General features: G+C 57.9%; 3 protein-coding genes across 3 annotated transcripts in view; 2 read left to right on the top strand and 1 right to left on the bottom strand.

Moving 5' to 3' along the window:
* The first annotated feature begins 813 nt into the window (after positions 1-813).
* JMJD7 (jumonji domain containing 7) lies at positions 814-10,511 on the top strand. Its single transcript, XM_011989267.1, has 8 exons — positions 814-917; positions 7,692-7,845; positions 7,922-8,175; positions 8,540-8,596; positions 9,077-9,172; positions 9,400-9,476; positions 9,707-9,866; positions 9,994-10,511. Exons 1-8 carry the CDS (start codon positions 854-856, stop codon positions 10,080-10,082), a joined length of 951 nt encoding a protein of 316 aa, XP_011844657.1. The 5' UTR covers positions 814-853; the 3' UTR covers positions 10,083-10,511.
* Positions 10,512-11,753: 1,242 nt separating this feature from the next.
* Positions 11,754-21,400, top strand: PLA2G4B (phospholipase A2, group IVB (cytosolic)). Its single transcript, XM_011989268.1, has 20 exons — positions 11,754-11,860; positions 13,291-13,363; positions 13,656-13,792; positions 13,904-14,035; positions 14,179-14,219; positions 14,355-14,397; positions 14,641-14,695; positions 14,965-15,095; positions 15,365-15,448; positions 15,722-15,759; positions 16,889-17,024; positions 17,683-17,819; positions 18,054-18,276; positions 18,402-18,519; positions 18,835-18,972; positions 19,142-19,246; positions 19,411-19,590; positions 19,878-20,044; positions 20,567-20,753; positions 20,877-21,400. Exons 1-20 carry the CDS (start codon positions 11,852-11,854, stop codon positions 21,086-21,088), a joined length of 2,346 nt encoding a protein of 781 aa, XP_011844658.1. The 5' UTR covers positions 11,754-11,851; the 3' UTR covers positions 21,089-21,400.
* The window catches only part of SPTBN5 (spectrin, beta, non-erythrocytic 5), a 45,774-nt gene continuing 44,478 nt past the window's right edge, over positions 21,398-22,693 (bottom strand). The window contains exon 67 of the mRNA XM_011989335.1: positions 21,398-21,884. Coding sequence (XP_011844725.1) covers positions 21,872-21,884 — 13 coding nt within the window. The 3' untranslated portion in view covers positions 21,398-21,871. The remainder of the gene's footprint in view (positions 21,885-22,693) is intronic.

The raw sequence follows: 22,693 nt of genomic DNA, 5'->3' as shown, positions 1-22,693 counted from the left end.
GCAGGAGAATCACTTGAATCCTGGAGGTGGAGGTTGCAGGGAGCCGAGATCGCGCCATTGCACTCCAGCCTGGGTGACAAAGAGAGACGCCATCTCAAAAAAAAAAAAAAAAAAAATGGGTTCTGAAGGGTGCCCAGCTCCGGGACATCAGCCTGAGTGCGCTTGAGCTGCTCCAAACCTGGCCATTCCCCACTCCTCTAGCACCGCCACCCGCATGGCCCCGGAACTCCGGCTGCGCGCCGACCTCCCACACCAGCCGTGCCCACCGCAGGTGGGACTCAGGTTCGCCCTCTGGGCCAGGTCCTTCACGAGGAGGGAGCTTCCCTCCGCCTGATGTTTGTGAGAACGTGGCCGCCCTTTTCCTGCCCTCTGCCCCATGTGGGTGAGGGGCGTCGTGGCCTGGCCGGCGCCCCGTCCCCTTCTGCATGTCTGAGGCCACCGGCAACCGCCGCCCAACTCCAGATTCGCCCCCGCCCAGTTTTGAAAGTCCCTTATTTATAACTTTTCTACTTTGTGCAGGTCGCGGCGCTTCCCGCCGCCTGTTCGGCTGCACGGGGCGGGGGGCTGTTTTTAACGTGCCCGTTTGTACTGATGTATGAACTTGTCAATAAACACAATTGTTTGTTAATCCTGGGATGCCGGCCAGTGGGTGGGGCAGGCGGAAGCAGGCGCCGCTGCTCGCTCCACCGCTTCGGTGGCGGAACCGGCTGTGCTACCAGGGCAGGACGGGGCGGGTTGCTGGGGGTGTGGCCTGCGGCGGGGGCCTCGGGAAGGGCGGGGCGAGGGTCTGGGGGGTGTGGCCTGCGGCGGGACGTCGGGTTGAGGCGGGGTCTCGGCCAGCTCAGACGCAGCCATGGCGGAGGCGGCTTTGGACGCAGTGAGGAGGGAGTTACGAGAATTCCCGGCCGCTGCAAGGGGTGAGTGGGCTCTGCCAGAGGCTGCGGCGATCTCCGAACATGGGAGGGGCCCTGGGATGCCGCTGACACCGGGGGCTCGGAACCTCGCGTGTGCGACTGGCCTAAGGCCCCGCTCGGGTTGCTCTTCTGTCACAACCCGCTTCCCTCCCCGAGTGTTCGCGCACTCCCGCGGCTTCCTGGGTGACTGTTCATGTCATTCCCGAGACCCGGTGCCGTCTTGATCGTGGTCGTGGCGAAGCCCTGTGTTTCCCACAGTCTTGAGGAGTTTGCTGGTACCCTTGTTGAAAGCGCATCAAAGGCACACAGGTGGTGGCCGGATTTCTCCCCCACGTGCCCCACCTCCGGCCCCAGCTCCCCTCTCCCACTTTGGGAGGACTGCAGGCTGACCAAATGGCCCCTGGCTCTTCCCCTGCTGAGTTTTTATTCCTTTTCTTTCTTCCTCTCTTCCCTCCTTTTTTCTATTTTTAAATGATTTCTTCCCACTGAACAGCAACACAGGCACATGTATATGTGATGGGTATGTAATATATAATGGTATGCAATGTAAATGAAGCAAGGTTCCCTCCCAGCCCCAGTTTGCATTCTTCCAGAAAGATTGTTTATATCCGTGCACACATGACTTTTTACACTTTTTTTGTACAAATAGTAGCCTGCTAAACATACTCTTCTGCACCGTGTATCTTGGAGATCATTTCACATTCCTCTACCTCAGTCTTTTTCACTTACTCATTTAGGTCATGTCCAATCTGTTGTTTTCAATAATGCTGCAACGAATGCTTTGAGTGTTGATTTAACAAATACTTATTCAGCATCTCTGTGTGCCAGGTTCTGTTCACTGTGTTTGAGATACATCACTGAACAAAACAAATCTCTCTCCTTTACATTCTGTGCCCTGTTACATTCTAAGTGAGAAGGTGGACAGTTAATCACAGGTGTACTGAATGAGTAAGTTGTAGAGTAGAAGTAGGTTAGAAGGCAAGTGCAGGCAAAGCCCTTGGTGGGAGTGTGCCCGATGTGTTCAGGAAACAGTGAAGAAGCCAGTCTGCAGGAGCAGGGTCTTTGTGCACATGTGTGAGTATTTTTATTGGTTAAATTCTTTATATATGTATTTTTTGAGACAGGGTCTTACTCTGTCAGCCAAGCTGGAGTGCAGTGGCACAATCATAGCTCGCTGCACCTCGACCTCCCAGGTTCAAGAGATCCTCCTGCTTCAGCGCCTGGGAGTAGCTGAGACTATAGGCATGCACCACCATGCCTGGCTAATTTTTTTGAATTTTAGTAGAGACCAGGTGGTCTCAAATTCCTAGGCTCAAGCAATCCTTCCACCTCGGAATTCCAAAGTTTCGGAACACCGTGGAACGCGTAAGCTGCTGCTCCCAGCCTTGTTAGTTAAATTCTTAGTAGAGTTATGGGGTCAAAGGAATTGTTTGGATCCCTTTTGAAATTTTCTCACTTTGAAGCCCCAGGAGAGAAAAGCAGCTATTCTCTAAAAATGGTGAGCAAGTAAAACAAATCCCTAATTGCAGAAGTCCAAAGGGTGAAAAAATGGCAGTTTCCACGTATTTCCAGAATCCCGGGCTGTGTTCAGTACTCACGCCTGTAATCTTAGCACTTCGGGAGGCCAAGGTGATGTAGCAGGATGAGCCGCAGACAAAACTCCTCAGACACCGGATTAAAGAAAGAAGAGGTTTTTTATTCGGCCGGGAGCATCGGCAGACTCGTGTCTTAAGAACCGAGCTCCTTGAAAAAGAAATACTTGGCCTTTTTAAAGGCTTACAACTTTAAGGGGTCCACGTGAAAGGGTCGTGATAAACTGAGCAAGCGTGGGAAACGTGACTGGGGCCGACATGCATCAGCTAACAGAACAGAAAGTTTTACAATGCTTTTTTCATACAGTGTCTGGAATTTACAGATAACACAAGTAGTTTAGGCCAGGGGTTGATGTTATTATTACTTTGTTTAACTCCTAGGGCCGGGTGGTGGTGCCAAGGTTGTCTGGCTATTTATCTTACTTTTGTTTCTTTCTCTCTTTTCTCCTGTCTTGTGAACTAGGCAAGGTGGGGGTAGGAAGGCAGCAGAATAGTAGTGGTCTCCTTCCTTAGTGAGAGGATCTCTTGAGGCCGGGAGTTCAAGACCAGCCTGGGCAACATAGTGAGACACCATCATGTGTGGTGGCATGTGCCTGTAGTCCCACCTGTTCAGGAGGCTGAGGCAAGAGGATTGCTTGAGTCTGGTAGTTTTGATGACAGTGGCGGCAGTCGAGTGGATGCTGTCATCATGCTGGCTGCAGTGGGGAGGCACGAGTCGGGCAGCAGAAGCGGCTCTGGGAGTGGCAGTGGTAGTAGTGAGTCCCCTGTTCCCTGCATCCCTGAGGCAGCCGACTGCACCACCCCCACCCTCACACAGCTGGGCAGGACCTGCTCTTAAGCCCAGACCCTCTGCTGCAGCCTCAACCTCGCTCCCCGCCATATCCCAGAAGCCCACGAGCACCCTGCCAAAGGTGCAGCCGGGACTTGTAGGGCCAGCCCCAGGACCATCAGGCTTATTTGTGTGGGGTGGTCGGGGCTGCCGTGCCATCTGCACCTTGCCCGCTGCCACTGTGGGGAAAATGCAAAGAGGAGGTGCAGCTGGGCTGCATGCTCCACAGAGCTGGCAGGAACTGGAGACAAGTGGGAGCCCCACCCCTTCCAAGGGGAGGGGAGCTCCCTAGGCACAATCGCAACCACCCAAGCCAGGGCTGCAACTCAGGTACCCCTGTGCTCTTGGGAGCCAGGAGCAGGCAGAAGCCCCACCCTCCTGGCTGCAGCTGCAGCTGTGGGGCCAGGCATCTCTGCACTCTTGGGGACCCAGGAAGGCCCCTTTCTGCTGCCACAGGCTCGGAAGTGCCTGATCCTGCTGTCTGGCTTTCCCCACTGTCAGCACCTGATCTGATCATGGAGCAAAGTTGAGGCCGAACCTGGGTGCTGCTGCGGCTTGGCTGGGTGTGTGAATGCTCTGCGCAGTGCTGACACACCAGCCCCCTGCCACCTTGGCCCCCTCCGGCCTTTGGGTGCCAACGAGCATGGGAGGGAAGCCAAGAGGGGCTGAGGGCAGCTCAGTGCTGGCCTGCAGGCACCCCTTGGCACAAACAGCCTGGGTGCCATGAATGGTGGCAAGAGGCAGATGGGTCCCGGGTGAAGCCTGACCTTCAAGCCAGGGAAGGCCTGAAGCCTGGGGGCTGGGCTGCGGGTCCCATGGACTGGAATGGGAAATGTTGATGCTTTTTCTGGCCCACCCATGGCTGCCCATGGACCAATAGGCATGTACTTCCTCCCCTCTGAGGGCCATAAAAAGCCCCTGACTCAGCCAGACCAGAAGAGACAATGGGACGACCAACTGCAGGAAGGAGCTGCCCTCTCTGCTGAGAGCTGGAGAGACTCGGCAACCTGCCCACAGACAGGAGCCACTCTAGCCAGGGAAGCAAGCAGGCAAGCCAGCTCTTTCTTTTCCAGTACTCCTGGGCCCAGTGGGGTCTTCTCACTTAGTTACAATTTTTGATCTAAGAACATTCACTTTCCAACTGATTGCAAAGTAAAGGTGACTGGCATGGTGTGGCCACGAGAGATGCAGCATAAGCTCAGAGGTGAACCTCAGTGCCGGGACCATTTGGAGCAGGATGTGGTAACCACCAAATGGAGACCAAGGCCTTCTGGCTCGACCTAGAGCACGAATGTAGCAAAGCGAAGTCCTGCAGAGGAGCCATCCTCTCTGCTGAGAGCTGAACACTCGTGGGGATACCCTGGCTGCGGAGAGGAGCTGCCCACTGTGGGTCTCCTCTGAGCTGTTCTATGGCTCAGTAAAGCTCCTCTTTGTCTTGTTAACCCTCTACTTGTCTGTATGTACTTCATTCTTCCTGGATGCAGGACAAGAACTGGGGACGTGCTGAATGGAGGGGCTAAAAGTGCTGTAACATGAAGAGGGCTGAACCATGCATCTTGCTCGCCACATGGTGACAAGAAGGAAAGAAGAGCTGCAGCCCTTTGGGGAGCCCAGACCCAGGAGCTCCCCAAGCTGGGGTTCTGACATCCTCTTTAGGGCTCTGCGGTTCCTGGTATCTCCAAGCTTCCAAGCACCACCATGTTTCCTAGTGTCAGCTGTGGAAGCTACTTATGGTATACTTGGTCTAACTGCAGCCTTGCAGGAAACCAGCACCCATGTTGGCACCTGGAGCTGCCTGCCCCACCGCAGCCCACATACCTGGCTGTGCACAGTGGCCAGACTCCACACTCACTGGCTCACACACACCTCGCCGCCCTACTCGCCCTTGGCAGGTGTGGGATACAGGTTGGTGGCATGAGCCGAGCACAGCCTGCAGGGATGAGTGGGCCCAATGGGCCTGAGCAAAACGGGCAAAGGCATCACTGGCCACAGAGGTTTCCAGCTGGCAAAGCAACACCCCAAAGGTCCGGTGACAGTTTGCGGCTGTGGTGAGCCATTATTGCATCACTGCACTTCAGCCTGGGCAACAGAGCAAGATGCTGTCTCAAAAGAATCTCAGCGAGTACAACAGGGAGATGTACTGAGCCTCAGACCACCGTCTCCCAAGGTGACTGCTTGGATGGGCTGGCATGACTGGGAAGGCCTTTGCCACTTTCCTATCTCCTGGATCCCATATCTAGTGGACGGGTGTCATCTTGCCTCTAGCCAGGGAAGCAAGCAGGCATGCCAGCTCTTTCCTTTCCAGTATTCCTGGGCCCACGGGGGTCTTCTCACTCAGTTACAATTTTTGATCTAAGAACATTCATTTTCCAACTGATCAGAAAGTAAAGGTGACTAACATGGTGTGGCTGTGAGAGATGCAGCGTAACCTCAGAGGTGAACATCAGTGCTGGGACCATTTGGAGCAGGATGTAGTAACCACCAAACGGACACCAAGGCCTTCTGGCTCGACCTAGAGCATAAATGTAGCAAAGCAAAGCCCTGTACACTTTATAAAAACCAGCAAAAAGACATTCCAGTCTGAGTGAGCAGCTAGGACAAAGGTACCACCTGAATAGAGGGTGTGTGGCAGGGGCAGGCACAAGACAGGAAATCAGACTGGAAGAGTAGGTTGTTCTTGGTCGTGCGTGCCAAGGCAGGCGGCATTCTCTAAGGAGCAGTGGTAAGCCATCGAGGCATTTGTTACTAGGGGTATGGCAAGATGAGATTGTATCTTCAGGAGATGACTGAGGCTATGATGATGAATACTTTGAGAGGGAGTGGAATTAAGCCAGAGAAACCAGCTAGTTCACTGCCGCAACCATCCAGCCAGGATGCTGGAGACTTCTATTCAACATTAGGCAAATATTTGCTGATTACATGCTGTGTGTTAGGTACTGTTCTAGGTCCCAGGGGGTGCATCAGCGAACAAGATGAGTGTCTCTGCCCTTGTGGAGTTTACATTCTAGCAAGGGTGACAGAACGATAAACAGTTTATGTACATGAAATATATATATACTTTTTTGAGATAAGGTCTTGCTGTGTCACCCAGGCTGGAGTGCCGTGGTATGATGATCGCTCATTGCAGCCTCTAACTCTTGGACTTAAGTGATCCTTCTGCTTCATTCAGCCTGTAGTGTAGCTAGGAGTATAGGTGCATGCCACCATGTCCAGATAATTTTTAGTTTTTTTGTAGAGATGGGGGTCTCACTACCTTGCGAAGGCTGGTCTTGAACTCCCAGCCTCAGCAATCTTCCTGCCTCTGCATCCCAAAGTGCTGGGATTACAGACATGAGCCACCATGTCCAGCCCTAAAATATATAGCATGTTAGATGGCGATGAATACGAAGGAGAAAAAATAGGGAAAGGGGTATAAAGATTTTTGACAGTGGGGAGGGGGACAGATTATAAATTTAGAAAGTATAGTCAGAGAAGGAAGCCTTATCAATGTGATATTTGAGTGAGGACCCAAAGGAGGTAGCTGGAATGTGGATGCCAGTGGAGGAGAGGAGACGGTGGGTTTTAGAGACACAGGAGACAGAATCAACAGGACTTAGAGCCAACCAGTAGGATGATGGGAGTGAAGGAGAAAGAAAGCTGAGTCAAAAAGAGATTTTGATTAGAGGTGACACAGGGCCACTGTAGACCCCTGCACAGGTGCATACCGCACAGCCTGCGGAAGTGCACATGGTGGCCCTGGGTGTCTGGACATGGTGATGCTGTTCAGCAGGACCCAAACCACAGCCCAGCCCTTCCTTTTCCTCCATTGGTGTCATCTGTTAGTTTGTCTCCCTGGGTAAGAAGGTTGTAAATTTCCCAGGATAATTGTGTGATCCCTGATAGCCCCAGATCAGCCAAGCCAAGTGCTCAGTAAATATCACTGTTGAAGGGGGCTTCCCAGAGCCACACCCCACCCAGAATAGCCCGTGGCCATGGGGCCTCAGCCTTACTCATTCTGGAGTTCCCAACACCACTCCATGGTGCCTTTCTGGTAGATGCTGGGAGGCTGGCCCTCCAAGGTGGGAAGGCAGAGAGGGTTCACTGTGCAGACACAGCCCCACGGGCGATTTGGATTATGGGTTGTGTAGCAGCCCCTGGCCCTGTGCACGGTCGGGGCCCATGCTGGCGTGTGTGCGTGATGCTTTCTGCTTTCATTTTCCCTCCTCATCCTTCTATTACTGGTTGTCCAGGGTCCTTTGGTCACCAATGAGCATTTCCCAGTGACAGCCTGGCCTTTCCAGGGAGGGCATCTCTTGGGCTGGGACTGGGTGCTGCTGACTTCAGCCCCTCCATCCCCCATCTTCCTCTTTCTCTCAGAGCTCAGCGTGCCTCTTGCTGTGCCCTACCTGGACAAGCCCCCAACTCCGCTCCACTTCTACCGGGACTGGGTCTGCCCCAGCAGGCCGTGCATCATCCGCAACGCTCTGCAGCACTGGCCGGCCCTCCAGAAGTGGTCCCTCCCCTATTTCAGGTGGGAGCTGCCCTGGGGTCGGGTGTGAGCAGTGATTACTGGCATCTAGGCATGGGCTGAGCGTCCATTCCTCTAGAGCCACAGTGGGGTCCACGGAGGTGAGCGTGGCCGTGACCCCAGACGGTTACGCGGATGCCGTGAGAGGGGACCGCTTCGTGATGCCGGCTGAACGCCGCGTGCCCCTGAGCTTCGTGCTGGATGTGCTGGAGGGCCGGGCCCAGCACCCCGGGGTCCTCTACGTGCAGAAGCAATGCTCCAACTTGCCCACCGAGCTGCCCCAGCTGCTGCCTGACCTGGAATCCCATGTGCCCTGGGCCTCAGAAGCCCTGGGTGAGTGGAGGTGGGGTGGTCCCGGCCCGGGGCAGGGAAGATACAGGAAGGAGGGGGTCAGCCTGCTTGCCCTTAGGTGATGACCTGACCTACAGGCTTGGTCCTGTCAGCATCTGGTGCAGCTCACTAAATACATTCCCAGGCCTTGACTTAATCATAGACAAACTACCGAAGATTGTTGTCCTTCCTTCTGCCCCAGGGGAGGGCGGGCCCCTTCCCCAAGCTTTCCCAACCTCTCCCTCTTCTCCCTGACCCCTTTCTTGGGATTCTTCTGTGCTCACCCAGGTTTTGGCTCCGGCATCACTGGATGGCAGCTATCCCCAGCCTGGCCTTCCTAACTTGCTCTCTGCCATCTGCCCTGCAGGAAAGATGCCCGATGCTGTGAACTTCTGGCTAGGGGAGGCGGCTGCGGTGACTTCTTGTAGGTGTCGGGAATACAAAGGTGGGGAAGGAGCAGGTGGGGGCAGAGGGAGGGAAGACCCTGGTTGGAGGTTGGACTGACTGTTCTCTAAGATTTCTTTTGGCCTCTAGGACTCGGGCACCACAGAGGGCTTCCCTTGACAGCTGAGGTGGGGGAAGGGACCCATGGCATCGGGGGTGGGTGCATTGTTTCTTCTAGACCCAAAGAGAGCTCCCTAAAGGCCAGCCGGGTCAGGGGGTAGGTGTAGGAGAACTTCCCCTCTTGGTGGAGAGGAGTCCAGGGCCTGGCGAGCATTAAGACCCTGGTAGGTGGAGTTCCAGAATGCCCATCAGAGCCCCTGGCATCTCCAGCCCACTGACTCTGTGTGCTTCTCTTTTGTCATAGGCCGTCTTGGGGTGCAGGGCTCTCAGCATGATGGTTTGCCACCTCCTGTGCCCCTGCCCTCCATACCCTGCCCCCGGGCCTTCTTTATGTTGGCAGTGCACAAGGACCCCTATGAGAACCTCTACTGCGTGGTCTCAGGAGAGAAGCATTTCCTGTTACATCCGCCCAGCGACCGGCCCTTCATCCCCTACGGTAGGGGATGTGGCCTGCAGGGGCTGGGGAACAGCTGGCCCAAGGGGGAGGGAGGCAGCAAGAGCCTGGGAGGCCAGTTCCCAGGCCGGAGGTGTGGCTGTGGCATCCCCACTGCACCAGGGCCCCTGATCCCCTTGCCCCTGCCCAGGGCTGGCTGGGGTGGAGGAGGGTCTGGCAAGTTCCAGGCCGTCTGCAGTTCCCCCACACCCTTCTCCCTTGGGCTCCAGAGCTGTACACGCCGGCAACCTACCAGCTAACCGAAGAGGGCACCTTTAAGGTGGTGGACGAAGAGGCCATGGAGAAGGTGTCTGTCCTGTTCTTGGGCTCTAGGGAGGGAGAAGGGCAGAAGCCTGGCCCTGAAGAGCAGGCACAAAAGATCTGGGGAGGTGGCACCTTGCTCTGAAAAATCCCTAAGTCTGAGGCCTTTCATTGCTGAGCTGAGCAGGGTCTGTGGTGTTGACCTCTGGAAGGGACACAGCCTGAAGTCCTGGGGTGTCTGGGGGGGCTGCTCCCTGGCATCTGATGTGTTCCCAGGTGCCCTGGATCCCACTGGACCCCTTGGCGCCAGACCTAGCCCGGTACCCCAGTTACAGTCAGGCCCAGGCCCTTCGCTGTACAGTGCGGGCCGGTGAGATGCTCTATCTGCCGGCTCTGTGGTTCCACCACGTCCAGCAGTCCCAGGGCTGCATTGCAGGTAAGGAGTTGCCCAGGCTGCCCGGGGACAGGCCCTGCCAAGGTCCAGCAGGGCCTCTAGGGGGAGGCTTGGGAGGCTCCAGGTCAGAAGAGCGACCTTCATACACAGATCCCCATTCTTCCCACAGTGAATTTCTGGTATGACATGGAATACGACCTCAAGTATAGTTACTTCCAGCTGCTTGACTCCCTCACCAAGGCTTCAGGCCTTGACTGATGGAGCACTGGTGAACACGGCCAGGCACGCCTCAGGGGAAGGGGCCAGCCCCTCCCTGGCCGGGTCAATTCTCGAGAGCCTGGAGTGTGCATGCTGGCTGCTGGCCCAGGATCCAGCATGGCTTGAGATCAACTTTGGAGGATCTTGGAATGTGGTCATGAGGACTCAAGGTGCCAGGCAGGTCTGGGTGAGGGTTCTCAGGAAGTTGCCACACAGGTGAGCGGAGCAGGGATCAGGTGCAGCGGCACCTCTCCCCAGTGCTGTGATGTTGGGAGAGTCACTGCATCTCGGGCATTGGTGTCCTGTCAGTAAACAGATGATAATGGCTCTACCTCGCGGGGCTGTCATGGGCTTGGAGATGATGTCTGTGAGGACCAGCATGGAGCTGGCACACAGGACATGTTGAATAAAAGGTAGCTGTGAGTTGTATGTTCTTTTTTTTTTTTTTTTTTGAGATGGAGTCTCGCTCTGTCGCCCAGGCTGGAGTGCAGTGGTGTGATCTCGGCTCACTTCAACCTCCGTGTCCGGGTTCACACCATTCTTCTGCCTCAACCTCCCGAGTAGCTGGGACTATAGGCGCCCGCCACCACGCCTGGCTAATGTTTTGTATTTTTAGTAGACATGGTGTTTCACCGTGTTAGCCAGGATGGTCTCGATCTCCTGACCTTGTGATCCACCCTCCTCAACCTCCCAAGGTGCTGGGATTACAGGCGTGAGCCACCGTGCCCGGCCTGTGAGTCGTATGTTGTGATCCTCCCTCTTGAAGTTGCCGTCTGTGCTCTAAGGAGGGCCTGAAGGTTCGGGTAAAAACTTCAGGGTGACCTTCACTGGGGGGTGAGGGCTGGATCCCAGCCTGGGCCCAAAGAGCCGTCAGCTGCCCAAGTTCCGCTGTCCATGAGAGCCACAGCAGCCCCTCCCTGGGACAAGCAAGCAGACCTCAGTCTTGGAACTCTCTCGCCTAGACCTCTTCGGCCCAGGACCTTGAGAGCTATTCCTAACTTTGCTATAGTTACTGTCCTCCCCCAGTTCAGGGGCAGCAGGTGGGACCTGGTGCCCTGGGGATAACCCCTGTTTTTCCCATAATAGGCACAGGCAGGAAGGGACAGAAGCCCCTGCCTGTTCTGGGGCTGTCCCTCTGAGGAAGGAGTTGGTCTCCACACTCTGACCCCCTACAAACCACACCCTAGAGACAGAAGAACCCCCTGCCCCTGAGTGCCAACCCACAGGCCTCATCCCTGGCCACTCAGCACCTGGCTTTGAAGGGCTGTTTTATGTGACAGCCACTCCCCTGCCTGTCGTGAGGGGGCCCGGGTGCTCATCTCAGATTGATGGAGCCCTGCAGTCAAGACCGGGCATTCCTGTCCAACAGGTGCCAGAGTTGCGAAAGGCCTGTGACGGGGCACTCCACTGTTCCCTTGGCTGCTGTTCTGGGACTCACCCCTGCTTTCCTTCTGCTCAGCCCCTGGCAGCAGGCTCTCCGGACTGGGATTGCAGAGCTGGGAGTTCAGGGCTGGGCGGGGCAGGCCCAGGTGGTAATGGCTGGCGAGTGCCACAGAGGTGTCAGGAGCGCTAGTACAGGCTTAGGGTGCCTCGTTTCCTGGACAGGTGGCTGGTCCAGGAGTGGGTGTGGAGCTTAGGTGGAGCAGAGGCAGCAGGTGGGAGGGACTTGGGACCAACTGGGACATTACATCCCTGGCTCTGGGTCAGAAAGCCCACAGTCCTTGATCCTGTGGCCACTGCTTCATTCCTGCTCCTAAGGACTCGGTCTCATGGCTCTGGTAAGGCCTGGCAGGGTGTTGGGTCTCCACTCTGACCCCTGCTCTCTACCTGGGGCCTGGTTAGTATGTTTCTTATGGGAGCCGTGGGGGCCTGGTTAGTATGTTTCTTATGGGAGCAGTGGGGGCCTGGTTAGTATGTTTCTTATGGGAGCGGTGGGGGCCTGGTTAGTATGTTTCTTATGGGAGCGGTGGGGGCTGGTTAGTATGTTTCTTATGGGAGCGGTGGGGGCCTGGTTAGTATGTTTCTTATGGGAGCGGTGGGGGCCTGGTTAGTATGTTTCTTATGGGAGCCGTGGTCTTCTCCAGGTGTGGGGAGGGGAGTTTATTGACCACAAGACCAGGGCAGTGGGCAGAAGCCAGGGGAGAAGGAGGCCTGGGGATGAGGGATCCAGCCTGAGTTTTTTCTGCCCTGGGAACGGGCTCCTGGCACAGCTCCCTGACACCATGGATATGAGCCCTGGAGACTCACAGGTTCCCAGCTGCCGTCCTGAGGCCCTGGAAGGAAGTGGCTGCTCTGTGCTCCTCCGACTCAGTTGCCTGGAGTGTGGGGGTCCTGGGCTGACCCTGGTGGATGAGGCTCTCCAGCACTGCCCTGGACCTGGTTGCTCCCTGGACTTGACCTGTTAGGGCCCTTGTGGAGGCAGGCAGAAGGCCGAAAGGAAGCAGTTGGCACTGGCTTCGCTGGTCCCGGTGCGCCTGCCAGGCTGCATTCCCGGAACCGGGGAATGGGTTTGGAGGGAGCTACTGGGGGACCATCTTCAGCCTGACCTGGCAGACGCGACAGCCTGTGAGGGGTCTGAGCTAGGAGCCACCTCCCCTGCCCAGAAGAGAGCCCATTTTCAGGATGCACTTCTGACCAGGGGTAGAGGGAGGGTGCGAGAGCAGCTCAGCCGGGGCCCAAGGCCCTGACTTGCCACTTCCCCTCCCTCGATAGCTTATGTCCCCTGCCACCCAAGACCAGCCTGAAAGCTGCTTAGCCGGGGTGTGGGCTGGGGATGTGGGGTGGAGAGCCTAAAGGATACTACCCCAAGGAGGTGGAAGCAGGTCGGTGTGAGGCATAAATCTGGAGCCAGCCTGCCCGGGCTCCAGTCCCAATTCTGGACCTCAGGCAAATGACTGCTTCTCTGTGCCTCAGTTTCCTCGTGGAGTGGGTCGTCATAAATAGTATCTGCGCATACGGTGGTTGTGTGACAAATGAGTTAATGTATGCAAAGCCCTTGGCCCAGAGCCGGCGCAGAGCGTTGTGTGAGTGCTGGCAGGCATCATGGAGATGTCATGTCTCCTCTTGTTGGTTCAGGATTCTGATGGGATGGAGGACAGGCCTGGGGTTCAGGATTAAGCCTTAAGGCACTGCTCCAGCCTCCTTTGCAGCCCCTGTCACCCTTGGCTTCATCAGCCTGTAGCAGGTCTTCCCTCTCCCGCCTCTGCAGGCAGAGGTGTCCAGGACCTGCCTGCTCACAGTTCGTGTCCTGAAGGCCCATCGCCTACCCTCTAAGGACCTAGGTGAGTGCGCACCGCCCTGGCGCCTCTGCTGGGCTGAGGGAGGAGGAGGGTGCTGAGGAGGAGGGTGCTGTGGCTGGATTTGGTGGAGGCGGGTGGGCTGGTGGGCAGGGCCTAGAGGAGGGGGCTGAGAGGAGCTTCTGAATGGAAGGTGGCAGCTGGGGCTCTGCCCCTGTCCCCCACTTCCCCTCCCCTTAGTCTTACCCCACATGGGGCTCCAGGTGATGGAATGAAGTGGGTCTGGGTGGCTGGGAAGGGCTCTTGGCCACCGCTGGGCACTTGTTCCTTCCCACAGTGACCCCCTCTGACTGCTACGTGACTCTCTGGCTGCCCACAGCCTGCAGCCACAGGCTCCAGACACGCACAGTCAAGAACAGCAGTAGCCCTGTCTGGAACCAGAGCTTTCACTTTAGGATCCACAGGCAGCTCAAGGTGGGCCAGGCATCAGCGCTAGCTCTACCCACATCCCCACCAGCCGCTGCCGCTGCCCTGCTCACCTTCCCGTCCCCTCCCTCCTGCAGCCCTGTCACTTTTTCCCTCCAGAATGTCGTGGAACTAAAAGTCTTTGACCAGGACCTGGTGACCGGAGATGACCCTGTGTTGTCAGTGCTGTTTGATGCGGGGACTCTGCGGGCTGGGGAGTTCCGGCACAAGAGCTTCTCACTGAGCCCTCAGGCAAGGCGGTGTTTCCACGGCAGCCCCAGCTGGTGTCTGGGTTGAAATTCCACATGCACATGCACACACATGCATGTCTCTCATACTCACTGACACATGTGCACTCCTGACCCTTTCTAACTCGCTTCTGGCTCTCTTCCCAGGGTGAGGGGTGCCTGGAAGTTGAATTTCGCCTGCAGAGTCTGTGAGTCAGGGGCCTGGGGCCGTTTGGGTGGGAGTGCCTCGTGGGAAGGACAGCACTAGTGCCTGGGGGATGCCCAGGTCTCTGTGGGGTGAGAACTTGGACTCCTACTAAGGGGGCTTTGGGATCTCTTTCCAGGGCTGACCGTGGCGAGCAGCTTGTCGGCAATGGCGTTCTGGTGGTGAGTGTGACCAGTGCTCTGGGAGGTGGTCTGGGGTCCCCGGGACTCCCTCGTGCCAGCAGCTTGAGGCACAGGCCCACCGCTGCCTCTGTCTGGGGACCCTGGGATTTCAGTTTGTTAAGGGAATACAATCTCAAGGGTCCAGGTAATGAAGTGCAGACCAGTAGGAGCCAGGGTGCTGGGAGGGTGAGGTCCCTGAATGGGGGTGGGGTTAGTGTCTGAGGGGCTCTCTTCATAACTCAGGCCCGGGAGCTCTCCTGCTTGCACGTTCAACTGGAGGAGACAGGAGACCAGAAGCGTGAGTCCCCAACTCACTGGGACAGCCCCCGGCTCTCAGCCCGTCTTCCCTCTTTAAGCATTGGACAATTCTCTGTGGGGCTCCCTGGGGCCTGAGCTTTCCCCTTAGGCCTTCTCAGGGGGACCGTGGTGGGGGCTCCATCTCGTACCCCCAGCCTGACCAGACTATTTCAGTGGGGAGAGGGAGGTGTTCTCCAGGCCTCCCAGCAAGATGGATTCTGTGGGCAGAGATAGCGCCCTCAACCTCTCTGCTCTGGCTCCTGTTTCCAGCCTCAGAGCGCAGAGTTCAGCTTGTGGTTCCTGGGTCCTGTGAGGGTCCGCAGGAGGCCCCTGTGGGCACTGGCACCTTCCGCTTCCACTGCCCAGCCTGCTGGGAGCAGGAGCTGAGTATTCACCTGCAGGTAGTGTGCCTCGCCCCCTGGAGGTGGGGCCCCCAGAACTTCCTCCCTCCCTCCACACCTCCTCCCAGTACCCTGGCTCAGCACCTCCTCCCAGCCTGACCTCTGCCCCACTTGGCAGTGTGGGCACGCTGGCAGCATGTGTGGGCCCATGCTGGCCTCCCCTGCCCATCCCTCCCATACCTCTATGGCTGCTGGTGAGAGTTTGGTGAGGTCCGTGTGAGGAGCGGAAGCATAAAGATTCTTAGGTCTCCGTCTTTTGTCCCCTACAGGATGCCCCCAAGGAGCAACTAAAGGTGCCACTGAGTGCCCTGCCCTCTGACCAAGTGGTGAGGCTTGTCTTCCCCACGTCCCAGGTACTGGCCTCCCAGGGGAGGAAGCAAGGTGCCTGGACTGGGCTGGGCCCCAGGCCACAGAGGGACGGGCCTGCTTCCCGCTACTCTCCGTGGGCCACACCCTGAGCAGGTGCCGGGGGCCAGGCTTTTTGGGGAGTATCCTCTGAGCATCCCTGCTTCAGGCCTGGCCCCTGTGGAGACAGTGTGGGGGTGGTACACCTGGGGTCAGGGTAAGAGGAGCAGAGCTGGGTGGAGGTGGCTGACCTTTGTGACGGGGGCCTTCATGGTTTTCAGGACCCCCTGATGAGAGTGGAGCTGAAAAAAGAAGCAGGGTGAGAGGCCTAGCTGGAGACTGGGCAAGGTCCTGGAAAAGTAACCGGGGCGCAGGGCTGGAGCAGGCCTGGAGGAGTGAGGGGGAGAAACAGCCACCCCTCATCCTCATGCTCTCTGAAGGCACTCAGGCTGGCGCTCAGCAGGGGGCACGAAGTAACTGGGAGGAGCCTTAGCACCTATGGTCGGAGGGATGAGTGAGTGGCCAGCCCAGTGCCAGGCACCTGGGGAGCGCTTGATAAATGTTTGGCTGGAAAACGCAGGGAGGTGAGGATGGAAAATGGTAACATGGTTTGGGGCGCAGAGAGGGCAGGAAAACCAAGGGAGAGAAGAGGGGAAATTGCGCCCTTTTGGGTGGAAGCTGTTATGGCCGGATCTTAAATGATCTTCGTAGAGTTGTCGCCCACCGCCTTGGGAGAGCGGCTTCTCACCTCTCGGAGACAGAATCATTGGCCCTTTTCTGTCCCTCCCCCTGTCTTTTTTTTTTTTTTTTTGGAGACAGAGTCTCTCTGTTGTCCAGGCTGGAGTGCAACGGCGTGATATTGGCTCACTGCAACCTCTGCCTCTGGGGTTCAGGCGATTCTCCTGCCTCAGCCTCCCGAGTAGCTGGGATTACAGGTGCCCACCACCACACCTGGTTAATTTTTATATTTTTAGTGGAGACAGGGTTTCCCCATGTTGGCCAGGCTGGTCTTGAACTCCTGGCCTCAAGTTATATGCCTGCTTCAGCCTCCCAAAGTGCTGGGAGTACAGGCGTGAGCCACTGCACCCGGCATCCACCCTCTTTGTAGTCATTTTTGAACTCCATGGGTGAGGGACAGAGCACGAGACTTGGGTGGGGGGATCCATGGTGTAGGTCCTTCCTGGGGGCCTATCTGCACCCGGGACCCCAAGCAGTCTCTTATGGCCACAGAATTCTGTGTCCCGCCAGTCTGCTTTGCTGCATTCCCAAGCATGTCCACATGGACACACCCTCCCTAGGTGTCAGACTTCAGTCTCGTGACACAGGAGTGGCAGTGAGGGTTGGGGAGAGGAGGGCAGGCAGTGGGCAGTGCAGGTGAGGCAGACCCAGCTTTCGATTCTCTAGGGAGGGCTGAGAGCTGTCTCATGTTCTCTTCCCTCCCCTGCCAGACCGAGGGAGCTGGCCGTGCGACTGGGCTTCAGGCCCTGTGCAGAGGAACAGGCCTTCCTGAGCAGGAGGAAGCAGGTGGTGGCCGCAGCCTTACGGCAGGCCCTGCAGCTGGACAGAGACCTGCAGGAGGACGAGGTTTGGGGGCTGGGCTGGATGGGGTGTCCCCGGGCTTGCTTGTTCAGTGCTGAACACTGGAGCTGCTTGTCCCTGATCTAGACCAGAGTTCGCAGCTGCCTGTCCCCACCCTGCTTCCTCTCGCCTGGCGTTAGGAGGGACTTGGCCCAGGCAGTGTTGCTTGAGGTGCCTGGAGCCCACACGGGAGCTGCCTCGTAGGGCTGACTTTCCTACTCTGTTTCCTGGTTCTCAGCCTAGCCTGTCTGAGGAGTGAGACAGATAGCTGGCATGAGGCCTGTTGGTCCTGGGTTGCCTCAGGAGGTTCATATTAGCCTGGGCCATCTCCTGGGGGAGTGATGGCAATTTGGGAAAATTTTAAGGCGGGCCCTGGGTCTTCCAGAAAGTGAGCATCAGACTCGGGGGCTGAGGGCGAGGAGATGAGGCTCAGAACTTGCCTGGGCCATTTTTTCCTGGAGCCCTTAGGACTGGAGGAGCTGGGCGCTTACTAAGGCTGTTTCTGGCCCCCAGGGCTGACTCAGAACTGGTCCCAAGACCTGTGATCAGGCCTTAGCTGTGGGCTGGGTGGCCACTTGACCTGCTACCTCCTCTTCCCCTCTTCCTGTGGCTTGGCCTTCCCCATCCCTAGGGCCTCTGCAGGCCTGGCTGTCTTCTTTTCCAGATCCCAGTGGTAGCTATTATGGCCACTGGTGGTGGGATCCGGGCAATGACTTCCCTGTACGGGCAGCTGGCCGGCCTGAAGGAGCTGGGCCTCTTGGATTGCGTCTCCTACATTACCGGGGCCTCGGGCTCCACCTGGTGAGCTGGGGACAGGCTGATGCTGGACCCTGTGGGGCAGGGGCTGCTGGTGCCAGGGTTCTCCTAGGCCTCTGAGCAAACTAGAAGGGCTGGGAGAATGAACGTGCCAGGGAGAAATGTGCTCCAGGAGACCCTGGGGAGGTCCCTGCCAGGCTGTTGTCCTAGAAAACCCAGGGCACGTGAGGTCTAGATGGGGTCCTTCAGTGACAGCCCTCTGGCTTTGGCTTTTCCCAGGGCCTTGGCCAACCTCTATGAGGACCCAGAGTGGTCTCAGAAGGACCTGGCAGGGCCCACTGAGTTGCTAAAGACCCAGGTGACCAAGAGCAAGCTCGGTGTGCTGGCCCCCAGCCAGCTGCAGCGGTACCAGCAGGAGCTGGCCGAGCGTGCCCGCCTGGGCTACCCAAGCTGCTTCACCAGCCTGTGGGCCCTCATCAATGAGGCGCTGCTGCACGACGAGGTGCGGGGGCTGCGGCCGGAGGCAGAGCCAGGGCTGGAGCTGGGGCAGGGCGCTGGAGAGCAGGGTGGGAAAGGGCCTGGGCACCCAGGCAGCTGTGGGTTCAGGTTCCACTCGTCTTTCCCCAGCCCCATGACCACAAGCTCTCAGATCAGCGGGAGGCCCTGAGTCATGGCCAGAACCCTCTGCCCATCTACTGTGCCCTCAACACCAAGGGGCGGAGCCTGTCCACTTTTGAATTTGGGGGTGAGTGGCCCCAGAGCTGAGATGAGACCTGTGCCCTCGCGGTTGGTGGAGTAAGGGGAGACGGGGCCTGTGTGCAGACGGCAGATGTCACACCCACCTCTCCTGGGCCAGGTCCTGTGCTTTCTGGAGACTGACACCCTACCAGGGTCCCTTGGGCCTTTGGGAAGGAGGCAGGTGCTTTAGGTCCCATGCACAAAGCCCAGGCCACAAGGCCTGGGCCTCCTGGTCCTCGGCTGCCCTAAAGCAAAGCCCTGGGTGGGGGTGCAGGTGCCTAAGGGCTCTGCACCATGAGGCTGAGGGGTGGCCTTCTCACAGAGTGGTGCGAGTTCTCTCCCTACGAGGTCGGCTTCCCCAAGTATGGGGCCTTCATCCCCTCTGAGCTCTTTGGCTCTGAGTTCTTCATGGGGCAGCTGACGAAGAGGCTCCCTGAGTCCCGCATCTGCTTCTTAGAAGGTGAGGGGCGCTGGGCAGGCTTAGGAAGCTGGGCCGAGCAGGGAAAATGGGTCCTGAGAGAGAGGGTGGCCCTTGGTCAGAAGAGCTTCCTGGGTCAGGACTGGCTATGGGGAAGGGTAGGGTTGGGACAGGAGTCGGGAGCCCTCTTCCCTCACGGCCGCTCTTTCAGGTATCTGGAGCAACCTGTATGCAGCCAACCTCCAGGACAGCTTATACTGGGCCTCAGAGCCCAGCCAGTTCTGGGACCGCTGGGTCAGGAACCAGGCCAACCTGGGTAGGTGCTCCAGCCCCTTCATAAGGGTGCCAAGAGGCAGCCAGCTGGGGCTGTACCAGGGGGTGGGGGGTCTCACCTCTTCCCCGTCCAGGGTCACCACCAAGGTGGGGCTAAAGATGCAGGAGTCCCCATTCTCCCCCCACACCCCCACCTTGCCTGTGTAGACAAGGAGCAGGTCCCCCTTCTGAAGATAGAAGAACCACCCTCAACAGCCAGCAGGATAGCTGAGTTTTTCACCGATCTTCTGACACGGCGCCCACTGGCCCAGGCCACACACAATTTCCTGCGTGGCCTCCATTTCCACAAAGACTACTTTCAGCATCCTCACTTCTCCACCTGGAAAGGTACCTGCTCCTCTCAACAGTCCTCCTGTGGCCACCTGAGCCTTGAGTCCCCAGCTCCAGACATCCCTCCTGGTCCACTCTCGTTCTCCTGCTTTGAGCTCGATTCCCTGGACTGCTTGGAGTAGGGGTCTTTTTCTCCTTGTCTTGGGGACCCAGGGCCCACCTGCAGGGTTGCGGGGGTGTTAGTTCAGCAGGAGAGCAGGGGCCAGAGGCCAGAGTCTCTCCTTCCAGCAGGAATCTGGTACCCTTGGTATCCGTGACAATTGCTGCTCTCCCCAACCTTCCAGCTACCACTCTGGATGGGCTCCCCAACCAGCTGACACCCTCGGAGCCCCACCTGTGCCTGCTGGATGTTGGCTACCTCATCAACACCAGCTGCCTGCCCCTCCTGCAGCCCACTCGGGACGTGGACCTCATCCTGTCATTGGACTACAACCTCCACGGAGCCTTCCAGGTTGGGGAGGGTGGGCAGGCATGGGAGGTGGTGGGTGGCCCCTGCCCCCTGAAGAGAGGGGCTTTGGAGTCCAGTGTCTGGTCCAGCTTCCTTTAGGAGCTGTGACAGTGACTGCATGTGACTGGGACACTGGAATCTGTTACTTTGCCACTAGAGGAGCTCATTCTCTTCCGGAAGTTGGGAAGCTGTCGAGGTTTTATCTTGTATCTGGGTCCTCTTACTGACCTGCGAGGTGTGGTCCTGGGCCTCCGGGCCCACCTGCCGAGTCTGCGCTGCCTCCCAGTGTCAGAACTGGAGTGCTGGGAGCAGCCCGGCTCCGTCTAGCCCCAGAGGAGCTGCCACCAAGGCCTGTCAGGTGTGGCGTTTTTTTCCCAAAGGCTGGCTTCGTAGGCCCCACTGGAGCCCCTGACTTGGCATTTGAGCCCCAGGTCCGTGAATCTTGGTGCATCTCACATCGTCAGCCCCAGTGTTGAGGACACCAGGGGCCCTGTCCCTCTGAAGCCCCTTCTGCCTGCCCTGCAGCAGCTGCAGCTCCTGGGCCGGTTCTGCCAGGAGCAGGGGATCCCGTTCCCGCCCATCTCACCCAGCCCTGAAGAGCAGCTCCAGCCTCGGGAGTGCCACACCTTCTCTGACCCCACCTGCCCCGGAGCCCCTGCGGTGCTGCACTTCCCTCTTGTCAACGACTCCTTCCGGGAGTACTCGGCCCCTGGTGAGCCGCTGTTCACCTCCCCCTCCTGCTGCCCTAGTCCCCCACACTTCCTCCGTCCCCTGTGCATCCCCAAACCCACCTTCCCCACGTGTTCCCCCATGCCAGGCTCCACTCTCTCCACAGGGGTCCAGCGGACACCTGAGGAGGCGGCGGCTGGGGAGGTGAACCTGTCTTCAGTGGACTCTCCCTACCACTACACCAAGGTGACCTATAGCCAGGAGGATGTGGACAAGCTGCTGCGCCTGACACATTACAATGTCTGCAACAACCGGGAGCAGCTGCTGGAGGCCCTGCGCCAGGCAGTGCAGCGGAGGCGGCAGCGCAGGCCCCAGTGATGGCCGGGGCCCCTGCCTGGCCCTGCCACCCTGACTCTCATTCATTCCCTGGCTGCTGAGTTGCAGGTGGGAACTGTCACCACCCAGTGCTTCAGAGCCTCTGGGGCTCAGGTGACCCTGTCCCAGGGTCCATGCTGAGGGCTGGGAGCTCCCTGGGGCCTCAGCAGTTTGCAGGGGGGTAAGGAGGCCGAGCCCATTTGTGTATCACCCAAAACCCCATGGCCCATGTCTGTTTTCCCTTCTGCGCTACCTTGAGTAGTTGGACGAGGTGAGATGGAACAATTGATACATTACAGACTCATACACATGTGAGGCGCTATCTGAGACCAGCTGTTATTACTGCGGAGAAGGGGCCATGTCATTCTAGGCTTTTGGCTGTACGTGGCAAGGGCTGGTACAGAGCTCGCTCATCGGCGTGGGCTTCCTCCGAAGAGTAGATTCTCTGCACACGTCCACATCCACCTGTGCTCAGTCACCCCTCCAAGCAAGGAGGCGGCCACGTGGGCCTGGGGTAGCCCTGGCCTTGCCCACCTGCTCTGCTGGAACACGTCTCCTCTTCACCCAGACAGGAGTGCAGGGGGAGGCCAGGCAATGGCTGTTTCCTGCCACATGGTGGGAGCCATCTCATAACAAGGAACTGTCTATTCCAGAAGCTGGGCCTGGGGAACTGGGTTGAAGCAGCCACGGGAAAGAGCCCTTTTGCCTGTGGCTGGGTCTCATTCTGGTCCCCTAGACGCGTCCTCGCTTGTGGCCCTGAAGTTTGGTGTTGCCCTGGGGTTCACCTCAGGGATCAGACCTGTTGGGAAAACAGAGTGAATTTAGTAGGGTATGGCCACCCCAGAATCTTCTCCAAACACTGGCGCCCTGCCCTCCCCTGGACCAGCCAGCCTCCTAGAGTAAGCGTGGGAGTGGATTCCAGAGCTGACAGGCGCTGCAGCAGCTGTGGGTAAGGGGGTGGGAATTGCCTCGACTCTCATAACCCAACTCTACGCCTGTCAGCTGGTCTAGCGACCCCAGCCCTGGGCTAGAGACAGCAGAAGAAATGGCTGTCCTGGTAGCCTCAGGAGCCACCGTGTCCAGGACAAGGCCTGTCTCATCAGCAACACATCATCTAAATCATATATTGGGCCCTGCAGGACTGGGAGCAGATGGTTACACTGGAGACCACAGCTGTGGCTGGCACCGCTTGTGGTATGAGCCCTCCAGGCACACAGCTGTATATGCATGTGCATGTCTAGGCTCATCCTGGCATGGGGCCCATGCACGGAGGATGTGCCTGTCTCCAGTGCCTCCTCCATTTTCACCTAACCCCAGGTGTCCCCTCCCCACGGAGAGCCTGAAGCCCTCTGGTTTGGAGGGAAAGGAGATGTGGGTGAGGGGGTTGAGCATCGAAATGATGCTGGGATCTACAAGGAGGGACCGAGGAGCCAGGTAAGAGCCACCTGCCCTATACATCACTTTCGCATCTCCTCCTCCCTCGCCTGCAGTCCAGGACATAGTGGCCCTCTCCATTGCCGGGGAGTGGGGATTGGGGAAAGCAGGGGAGGACCAGCTAGAGAATGGGTTGGAACAAGGGTGGGGCAGGGTCTGGCCGTCCTGCCAACG

Source organism: Mandrillus leucophaeus, unplaced genomic scaffold (genome assembly GCF_000951045.1).
Source record: "Mandrillus leucophaeus isolate KB7577 unplaced genomic scaffold, Mleu.le_1.0 Scaffold35, whole genome shotgun sequence".
NCBI classification, from domain to species: Eukaryota; Metazoa; Chordata; class Mammalia; order Primates; family Cercopithecidae; genus Mandrillus; species Mandrillus leucophaeus.
Note: the sequence above shows the minus strand (reverse complement) of the source record. Positions and strands in the feature narration are given on the sequence as shown.